At 30.7% G+C, this 11,592-nt stretch overlaps 1 protein-coding gene across 1 annotated transcript; it reads right to left on the bottom strand.

Annotated features, from left to right (window-relative positions):
* Positions 1-2,883: 2,883 nt before the first annotated feature.
* LOC114272891 (receptor-like protein 6) lies at positions 2,884-11,043 on the bottom strand. Its single transcript, XM_082903183.1, has 2 exons — positions 7,830-11,043; positions 2,884-3,100 (listed from the first exon to the last, which is right to left on the bottom strand). The coding sequence occupies exon 1, from the start codon at positions 10,960-10,962 to the stop codon at positions 7,852-7,854; it is 3,111 nt and encodes a 1,036-aa protein (XP_082759309.1). The 5' UTR covers positions 10,963-11,043; the 3' UTR covers positions 2,884-3,100; positions 7,830-7,851.
* Between the last annotated feature and the right edge of the window lie 549 nt (positions 11,044-11,592).

Here is an 11,592-nt window from a genome sequence, read left to right as displayed (position 1 = left end):
AATTTAATTAAATCGAGTTTACAAATATTTTATTAGCAGATGATTCAACTTTTTTTATCGTAAATAATCATAATATTATATTTTATAAGTGCATTTCGATATTTTGTTCTAACTCATACTGATTTTAAAGATGGATATTATAAATATAATAATTTATTTTGACTACAATTCAATTAATAAAAGTTCATCAATTAAAATAAAACAAAAAGGTCCTCTAAAATAAGATACACATCAGTAATGTTGATTCAATAGGATTGTGAGAACTAAACATTTAGGTTAAAAAGCTCCTATAAGTTGTCACATCACTATCTTTACTTTTTTCCACATCTTTTCATAAAAAACTAAAAAGTTACTAAAATAATCTGTTCACAAACGTGGCCAAATATAATTTTAAAATGAGAATATGATGAAAATAGTCTAAAATGAGAATATTTGTTAAAAAATACTTGGAAGTAAGTAAAAAACGATATAGTGTCTTGTATTAAATGACTTACCAAATATAATTTTGTAAATGATTTTATCCAATGTAAAATGATTTGTTAACAATTATATTATTAACATTTTATGTGGTCAAATATCATAAAATACAAAAAATATTTTTGATGAAAATAGTTTACAACAAATAAAAGGATTCTAATTCTTATAATGCCTACATAATATCAATTCAATAATATTTTCTTATTTTTAATGTCATATTATAAAATTAATAGAATTAACAAAACCAATGATAAAAGTCATTGACCATCAACATTTTTTATAAATCTACATTTTTTTTTATAAATCAACATTTTTTCCCCCCTTACTGAAAGAATTTCGTGAAAAAGAGACTTTTTTTTTTAATTTTATTTTTTATAAATTAAATCTACATGTTACATTCACATTATTTCCTACGCGGATTCATGTACTCCTAATTTCTATAGGTAGACCATCAAATTCCACCTCTTTCTTTTTCTTTTTCTTTCTTTTTTTTATTTAAAAAATTATTATAATAACCGTTACATTTGCTTTACCATACTATTTCAAAATCATAATTTTCTGCTACATTCTATTAAAATTAATAAACATAAATATATAGAGTATAAATTAAAATATATGATAAAATATCAATAGGTCCTAATAGTTAGATTTAATTTCCATCAAATCCTATTGAAAATAAGTCATAGTAAAATTGTCACTAAAAATAATTTTTTGTGACGATTTTTTTGCATGTCACTAAAAATTGACAATTAGTGACTTTTTTTTGACACATTTTGTATAAATTATCGCTAAAACTTACAACTAGTGCCGTTTTTCAGTAACGAATTTTTCAAACTGTCGCTGAAAGTTAAAAATTAGTAACGCTTTTTTATGATGATTTTTTTAAACTGTCGCTAAAACTTATAATTGGTTACATTTTTTGTGACAATTTTCAAACTATCATTGAAAATTAAACGATTAGTGACATTTTTGTAATAGTGTTTGATGAAAAATGTCATTAATTATCATAGGACCTACTAGACAATAAATCTACTTATTAGGACCTATACATAAGTACCTCTGAAAAATATAAATACAAAATAATGCATTCATAGAAAAAATAAGAAAGTCGTAGAGGAATAAAAGAGAAAAGATAGAGATAAGAGAAAAAATGCAAGAGGAAAATGAAATTCTTAAAAGTTAGGCCTTGCTTGGCAACATTGAATTTTAGTTTAAAAGTAAACAAATCACTAAAAAAATTAAAAAGACCAATAAGCTATACAAAAAAAGCCAATAAGCCAAATATATTAATTTTTTACCTCATATTTTAGTAAAAAAATTAAAAAATTACTAAAATAGTATGTTCCTAAGCGAGGCCTTAAGAGACATAAATATATTTCTTTAATTATAGAAAGGAGACTTGGCTAAATTCTAAGGGGGTAAAAGTGACACGTGACACAGTTCTAAAGTTTCTTAGGAGAAAACCCTATTTATATTATATGATTTGTTCTATATATAGTTATAACTGATGACTTCAATATTAATGATAGGATATTTTATTTATGGAGGATTCCTTTCTGTCCATAATCTAGACTGAAGAGTATTGTTTGGGCTCCTGAATCTCATTACTAACCCGTTTTGATGATTCAAACAGTTCATTTTATCGAGTACTTCGTATGTTTCATTCACAAAAAAATTAAATTGATTCGATAATCACAATCTATTCAATTTATCGTGTTATTGGATATTTTTGCAAACTGAAATCATTCTCAATTTTAAATTAAGAACATTCTCAGTTTTGGAACTGAGAATATCTCAGTTCTTACCTACAAGCTAGATCTCTAGGCCCATCTCTTTAGTCGATTTAATATGCTCTGTTCTAAACCTTGAAATTGAGCAATCAAGCATTTACACACAAATAAAGAGTCATTGCGAATCGAAGTGATGAAGGAAGAGAACAGATCAAACCGGAAGCATAAAAGGTTGAGGCATCGCAAACCTCCAACTTAAAAATCCTCAAATAATCCAAACAGTCATCATCATCTAGTGTTTAAAAAGATCGATGAAGATGAAGACTTTGCTCTTTCTAGTCGTAGAACTTCTTTGGGACGTTCCAAGTCCTTTTATTTCTCTGAAGTTGCATCTCTAAAACGTTAGATTCAAAAGGGCATAAACATCAATTGCATTCCAAAATGGGACTTGTGCGTCTAGACACTATTACAGAGGACTTGAGCTACTATACCTACCGGCATTAGGACTTCTAAGTAATTTATCCTTTATTTTAAATGATAATACTTGTGCATGCTTTTCTTTGTACCAAGTCAAACATATGAATGAATCCACTATCTCTATGTCTAATAATAATAAACAAATTAAATAAAATATATACTCATTGAGAAAATGAAAAAAAAGAAAAAAGAAAAAAAAGAAAAGAAGAAGCAATCACAAACATAGAACATAGTAGAACAGAATACACAATCAAGCCAACATCACAAGTAGTACCATATGACAATCACTCAATCTACTTTTACAACAATATTATCAAATATTACCCCAAACTTTGTCCATGTCTACCTCAACCACCAACTTCATTATTCCAACATTATCATATGTTACAATAGCAATAATGGTTTTCTGTCTTAACCTGCAACAAGGATTTAGAGAGAAAAACATGTAAGTTCAAGTGCTTAGTTTATAAGAATTTGGGAAAATGATGAGGTAACATGAAATCGCAAATAAAATGCATGAAATTTAAGAAATTATTGATAATGAAGAGTGGATAATAGGCAAAAAATTCAAGTTTTATGCAAAAAATAAAGGGTAAAATCTATTTACCTCTTTATGATATGACCCAATAGCATTTTACCTCCATGTCTTTTAAAAATAACCACATATTTTAAACTAAAGTATTACAGTTATATTTTCCATCCAAACTAAAAGAGAGTGTGTCTCACATTCTTATTTTGAAAGTGGAGAAGGAAATTTTTTTTTTATTAAAATTAAATTTCAATGGAAGAAAACGAATCTAGCCTTGTTTTACCTTTTTGTTCTTTTTTAAATCTAAATTTCTTATTTAATAACATTTTAAATGTTATTAAAAATGACTATCTAAAAATAATAATATTTTAAATTAAACATACATATTATATATATATATATATATATAAAATTAAATTAACCTAAACACCTTAATTTATTATTATAAAAATTAATCATCACATTGTCAAAACCTAATTTTTAATCTTTAACCATTTTTTTTATTTAATAACATTTTAAAATAAATATAAACATATAAATATAACAAATTAAATCATAAATTAAACTAAACACCATAATTTATTACCATAAAATTACCTTATTTAATAACATTTAAAATTAAACATATGCATAATACATATATATATAACAAATTAAATCATAAAAGTCATGTAATCTAATTTTTAATTTGTAGCTCAATTTATTATTTAATAAAATTTTAAATTAAACATGTACATATATATTTAACAAATGAAATCATAAATTAATTAAAATTAAAAATGAAGTTTATTTTAAATTTTTTTTAGGGAACTCTAGTTTCTTAAATTAGTTTTGTGTCATTTTTTTAAAACTTTTTGCTTAGTCATGGGGGCAAATTTATTTATTTATTTACAAAGAGCAAAAAATAAAAGAAGAAGACATAAAGGGTAAAGTGTTATAGAGTTATACTACAAGGAGGTAAAATAGATTTTTCCCAAAAATAGAAATAAAAATAAAGAAAATAACGAATGCATAGGCAATATGTATTCAACTTCAACATGTGTGACACCTCAATCCCATATTGGATAGATATTAATAGTCTAACCGACCATACATGGAATAACCCATCCTGAACTATGTGAGGTCTTTTGTGAGAGGACATAAAGATAAAATTGTGATGGTCCACGGACCTAAAGCATATCGTGATGGTCTACAGACCCAAAGCAAACAATATCAATATCACATAGATGGTGGGGGTGGGTTATTATGGTTAAAGAATTGAGGTTGTATTTAAATTTTAAATTTGAAAAAATATTTAAAAGTTAATAAGACAGTAGCGAGCCTTTAATAAATTAGTCAGTACAAACGAAATACATAATGAGAGTCATAGTTATAAACCATAATCACCATGTCAATCCACAAATTATCATTGGCCAATATTCAAATAGGGTCATGAAATGAGGTTTTTGTATTTCTACTTTGTATTTAACTGCAGGTCGCAAAATTCACTGCAATAACTTTTATTTTATTTGTCATGCAGTTAGTTAAACGTGGCATGCAGATTGCTACTATGACTTACAAATACACATTATAGATTGGTGGATAGCTTGAATCCAATGGTTTTTCCCTTAAAATCAGTAATATGTTTGTTTGAGTGGATTGGATTTATGGAATTAACATTATTAGGATAGTTTGAGATTATTAATTCTTTTGGATTGTGTATCATATCTTATATTTGGATTGGTATGGGATTATACGATGAGGTTGATAGTCCAAACCTCTCATTAATCTTTTATTTTGTACGAGGGATACTATGTATTTATGCATTTTATTAGATTATTAGTCCAATCCTATGGCCAAGTTTGTCCAAACAAACATGCCCTAAATGTAAAACTAGCAAGCACTTGGAGCTTTACATACCATTTGGCTTCTAAGTTAGTATTTGATTAAAATACATGTTGGAATGGTATTGATTATTCCATCGGTTGGGTAAAAAAGAAAGGAATGTGTATTGCAAATAAAATCGCTATTCACCAATCTAGAAAAAGGATAAAAGACAACTTTAGTCCCTAAAGTATGTGCTCTTGTCATTTTAGCCCTTTAAGCTTCAATTTTGTTATTTTGGTCTTCAAAATTGTCAATTTAAGTCAATTTAGTTTTAGGTCTAACGTCCATCTACATTGATAACAAGAATATAGATAAAAGATAATTTTAGTCCTCAAAGTATGTATTCCTTGTTAATTTAGTCCCTTAAATTTTGATTTTGTTATTTGGTCGTCAAAGTTGTCAATTTGTGTTAATTTGGTCTTTGCTCAAACTAGAGGTGAGCATTTGTCGGGTTGGACCGTCACTACATAATAAGAGATTTTATATCTTCCCAAGTCCGACCCGGTCCTAACATCTCAGGCCTTGACATCTGTCCAAGTCGACCAAAAAATAATTACAAATCCCAAGTCCACCCATCGACCTATATGTTAAAAACAAAAATTAAAACATTTCATAATTAAATTTAATCACTCATTATATTTTCTTAAATAAATATACTGACATCATTATAAATTGAAGAATTTCATTATAAATTGAAGGATTTCTTAAATAAATTGAATTAAACATCGCTACAAATGTCAATTTCAATAAAATTAATAAAGATAAAGTCTACATCCCAACAAAAAAAATATATTTTTTAATATATTATAATTAATTAATTTAATAGCTGGCTGAGTTGGGCCGAGCTGGATTGAAAGTAAAAATTCTTAACTCCTCACATTAATATATTGGGCTAAAAATATTGGTCCAGCCAGACACTATGGGTTAAAACAACCTTCCAATATCCTAAAAAAGTAGAGTCGAGTTGGACGGGCCAACGGGTCGATGGCCACCTGTAGCTCAAACTAACAACTCTAAGAACCAAAACAACAAAATTAAATCTTAAGGAACTAAAATGACAAGAAGTGCATACTTTAGAGCCCAAAATTGTCTTTTATCCAAGGATAAAATACGTTTCCCGTTATCAATGTAAACGGACATTAGAGATATGATCAAATTAACTTAAATTGACAACTTTAAGAACCAAAATGATAAAATTGAAACTTTTTTTTTGAACAGCAAAGAAGAGAACTATATTAAAGAAGAAAACTACTACATCAATAAGAAAAAGAGGATGAGTGTAAAGCATCAAGGGTTGGTGAGGATCCAACCACGAACACCCAAAACAACCTCACCTAAGAAAAGGCTAACCAAACTTAAAGCATAACAGACAACCCAAAGACTAGCCAAATTAAAAACAGCAGCAGAACAGCAGATCACCCTCAAGCAGAACACCAACTCCAAAAACACCAGCAGAACTAAAGCAGAACAAAAGCAGAGCTAAAGCAGAACTGATGATCACCCTCAAGCAGAACTGAAGCAGCCACAAGAGACTAAAATAATATGAAACGAATACTATAGAGGTTAGAACTGTTTTTATCCTTAGAAAAATGACAATTTTTTTGAGTGATCAAGAAATAGTCATTCTATACTACCCAAAATCATTCCAATCAACTAAAGGCTACCTTAGAGTTAAAGTATGATGGAAAATTAAATATTGTGTCAAGTGAACTATTCTAAATATGTGAAATATCTATGCCTGAGAATTGACAGTTGGGTTAAGGCAGGGGATATGAGTGCAACACGTTTAGTTAGACATGCAATCAACAAATATTTTTAAGTAAACGAGTTAACTATAAAACTAAATTACGCATAATATACAAATATAAAAAGTAAATTACATCTTGTCCCTTCAATTATGAAATTTATCCATGTCCTCCTGTCGTTTTGGATGAGAATTAGGTGAATCTGAACCTCGGACAATACTCATAACCAATACATATATTTGAGTATGTAAAATAGATTTACCAAAAAAAAAAAAAAAAAGAAGATAACACCTCCTTCATAGGGTTCTGCCTTTTGGGGCCAAATTGGTGCATCTTTTCATTCAAATATTTTATGCATATAATATATGTATCTGAGCATTAATAAAAGGTGGGGAATGTGGTGAATTACTGGTCTCACGCGAAAATACGATAACCTTGAATTGGCAACTTTTATGGGTGAACTATGAAGATTTCTAAAGTCAACCAGAGATAAAATTTTGCAGCTAATCATGATGATCAAGATGTATAGCATAAATTGAGGAAAACAAAAGTAATCTAGTGAAACTATTTGGGAAAATATATCAAGATTGACGAATAGAAAATCCAATCATATAGTTTATTTCAGTACAAAACTAGCTTTTGAAACTAACTGCATTAACATAAGCCATGGTTTAATGCCTAATCACAACAAAACATATATTTTATTTATTTATTTTGGCTTTGGTTGTGGTCAATGAAACAATTCTATATGTATAACTGCTAGTTCTTGAGTGAATTGCTCATAGTGTTACTCATTCACAAAAAGAACGACATGTGCATTACGCAGGACCCCTAGCAGAATATATATAATAACCTTTTACTTATTCTGTAATTAGATAGTATACTTTTAAAGATATAGAATCAGAAAAAAGCAACAAGTACCATGAAGTTAGAGAGTATAATACAATCATGATTCATGATAACTAACAAAATAAATCATTAAAACTAAGAATCAACATCACATACCTGAAAACATAATCCATGTTTGCTAATTTCTTCTGCCACCGTGTCTCAACATTTTCACCTTTTTATGCTTTTTTCCTTCGACAATTCTTACAAACAACTTTGGTTGTCCAGTTAAGAACATGAGAAAACCAAGAACCAATCCCAATGCCATTCCATACGCATACCCCATCACCACGGCTTCCCAAGTAAATCCACTTACAAAATTTGAGTCATCTTCCTGTTGTAATAGCACCCCCGGCTGAACTTGTGATTGATTATCTTCACATTCCTTTGACAATGGAAACCCGCATAATCCCAAGTTCCCAACATATGAATCATTTCCAAATGTATCAAATTGTTTGCCTCGAGGTATGCGTCCGTCGAGATGGTTACATGAAAGGTTAAAGACCTCAAGAAATGTCAAACTCAATAAATGGTTAGGAATTTTCCCAATAAGCTGGTTTGAAGAGAGGTCTAGTGATTCAAGCTCTGTCAAGTCTCCTAAAGATGATGGAATAAGGCCTGTAAGGCTATTATGAGATAAATTAAGCACTATGAGAGAATTAAGCCTTCCGATGACATTTGGAATATCTCCACTAAATTTGTTAGATGATAAATCAATTGCTGTGAAGACAGTCAAAATTCTCGTTAAATAAATATCAAACCCCTTCATCGTCACCGTAACAGAATCTTGATAATATGATTGAACACTCAAATATTTTTCATTTGGCATAGTTTTATTCCTCATAGCTTTGAAAATTTTGAAATATCTCTTTGGCAAATGACCAGTGAACTTATTATGGGAGAGGTCAACAATTCGGAGTTTAGGGAAATAGAGTTTTGGCTTGGAAGTGTCTATTGTACCGTGAAATTTGTTGGATCGCAAGACAAGAACCCGTAACTCTGGAAGTATCCCCAACCAATATGGAAAAGTGTCATTTATCTTGTTGTTTCCAAGGTCTAGAACTTGTAACTGTCTACAATTGGTTAAGGATCGTGGAACTGGTCCTTCGAACTGATTTCCATTCAAATTAAGAATTTCCAACTGATTACCCTTTCCAAATATCATTGGGATGTTCCCTTGAAAGGCATTGAACCGCAGATCTAATACAAGTAGAAAGTTGCTGAGGTTTCCCAAACATTGTGGAATTGCACCACTCAAGTGGTTGTGAGACAAATCAAGGATGGAAAGGAAACTCAGATTGCAAATTGAAGAAGGAATTTCTCCAGTGAGTTTATTTTGTGAGAAGAAGAAGTAAGATACAAAGAGTGGTGGAACTGGGAGTTGTCCTTGAATCAAGTTGGAACGAAGATCAAGAGTGTCAAGATTCTTCCAAGGAAATTGGTTTATACCTGTTAGAAAGTTGTGGGAAAGATTTAAGTACCGCAATGAAGCCTTCCCGATGACGCCAGCCCATTTTGGAATCTTCCCATGAATTTCGTTGCTGGAAATGTCGAGTTCTTGAACATTCTCTAAGGCTTTAAAGAAATCAGGGAATTCCTTTATCTTGCAAGAAGTCATCCGAAATGACCAAAGATTAGGCAAGATGTTGTTGATGTTGTTGATGGTGCTCACTGACAGACTATTGTATGAAAGATCAAGATTTTCAAGATTTTTTAGATTTGAGAATGTTTGTAGCTCTACACTCAAATTATTTGACGAAAGATCAAGTCGTGTCAAATTCACAAGATTTGAAATTGATTGTGGAATGGGGCCACGTAGTTCATTATGACTCAAGTCAATGAGCATCAATTTTGATTTATGCTGGAACTCAGGAATTTGGCCAGTTAGTCGATTACTACCCAGGCGTAATTCCGTCAATGACGGAAGATTCAACAACCAATATGGTAGTGTCCCATTCAGTGAGTTATTGTGCAAGAAAAGTGCTTGTAGGTTGTTTAGCCCACTAATGTTGGAGGGAATGGGACCCATCAGTTCACTACTTGATATATCTAAAAAACCAAGTTTTGTCAGGTTGGCTACCCAACATGGAAATGGACCATTGAAATTGTTATCTCCAAGTGCTAAATACTCTAGCTTTATCAGCTTACCGATAAAATTAGGAATTTTTCCATGGAGATTATTTCCAGAAAGATGCAAGGAAATGAGCTGATTAAGATTTGAGAGAGTAAATGGGATCTGACCGTTCAAACTATTTCCCCCCAAGTATATATCAGTGATCTGTGTAAGGTTCCCGAGTGATTCAGGAATGGACCCGGAGAATTTGCAATCACCGAGATACAAGGATGTCAAAGACCTTAGATAGCCAATTGAATCAGGTAATTCTCCAGAAAAACTCGTAGACCAGAGATACAACTGCTGGAGGGAACTACTACTACTCCAGTTTACTTTGGGTAAATTACCAGTGAGATCATCGTTGGCTCCTAAAGAGAGAATTTGCAAGTTTGGAAGATGAAAAATGCTATCCGGTAATTTCCCACGCAAGCCGGTAAAAGTAAGATCGAGATATGTCAAGGAAGACATATTCGGCAAAGACATCGGCACAACTGAAGATATGTTTACAGAAGAAAGGACAAGTTCTTGCAATTGGGTTAGGTTTTTGAGCATCATTCTGAAATTGTGCGGTTCTAGTCTTAGTTGATGACTATAGGAGGAGAGATCGAGTGAAACTAGTTTGGACAGGTGGCGAATTTCTGATGGGATTGAGCCTGAAAAAAAGGAAGAAGATAGGTTGAGATGTGTCAAATTGGGAAAGTGAGCAAATGCTGATGGAATGTGGGAGTAATTGAAGTGATTGAAGGCGAGATTGAGGTGGTGGAGGTGAGAGAGTTGGAAGAGGCTACTGTTAGGATGGATAATGCCATAGAGCTGGCTACAACTGAGGTCAAGCCCAATCACGTGACCCGTCAGACCATCACAGGTGACTCCTTCCCACGAACAACAATCAGTACAATTCTCGTTCCAAGATAACATCTTTGGAGAAGCCAAATCCAAATGCTCACACCACCAAGAAGCATGGGTAGAGCTGTTTATAGTAAACATATGCTTGAATTGCAACAATGCAAACCTCTGGTCATGTGGACACAAATGATGTGTACAAGTAGAAAAAGAAGAGATAGATGATGAACAAGAAACCTGATGATATTGCATGAAATACAAAAGGAATTGGAACAACCATATCAATCGCTCCATTTTTTATTTTTTTTTTGGTTTTGTTTTGTTGTAAAGGAGGAGAAACAAGTACAAAGGATCAAGAGAAGAGAACGATGAGAGGAAGTAGGTACTGATTTATTAGTCTCATTCAATCCTTTATATAGGAAAAATTTTAGGATAAATTATTAATAATTTTTAGTAATTGGACTTAATTCTCATTAAATTCTATTGAAAGCTAATTCAAATAAAATCGTCGTTAAAAATTGACAATTAGTAATATTTTTTATTACGATTTTTATAAATTGTCGCTTAAACTTACAATTAGTGACTTTTTTGTGATGAATTTTTCAAACTGCCACTAAAATTTAAAAATTAGTGACTTTTTTTGTGATGATTTTTTTAAACTGTCGCTAAAACTTATAATTAGTAACGTTTTTCTAAAAAAAAAATTAAACTATCGGTAAAAATTAACAATTAGTGGCATTTTTAATAGTGTTTTTTTATTTAATAGTGTTTGATAAAAAATACTATTAATTATTACAGGACCTATTAGAGTCTACCTAATAGGACCTATACGTAAGTCCACCAAAATTTTATGATAGGTACTTTGTTAAAGGTGTGTATTACATGCTGTTATGAGTATTTGTAGTGTTAATTATGAATTATGTT

The sequence above is a fragment of the Camellia sinensis genome, chromosome 13 (genome assembly GCF_055761805.1).
Source record: "Camellia sinensis isolate YWXY chromosome 13, ASM5576180v1, whole genome shotgun sequence".
Lineage (NCBI taxonomy): Eukaryota > Viridiplantae > Streptophyta > Magnoliopsida > Ericales > Theaceae > Camellia > Camellia sinensis.
Note: the sequence above shows the minus strand (reverse complement) of the source record. Positions and strands in the feature narration are given on the sequence as shown.

What these genes read in the sequence shown, in the direction of transcription:
- LOC114272891 (XM_082903183.1), bottom strand. Translation starts at nt 10,962, where the DNA reads ATGGAGCGATTGATATGGTTGTTCCAATTCCTTTTGTATTTCATGCAA.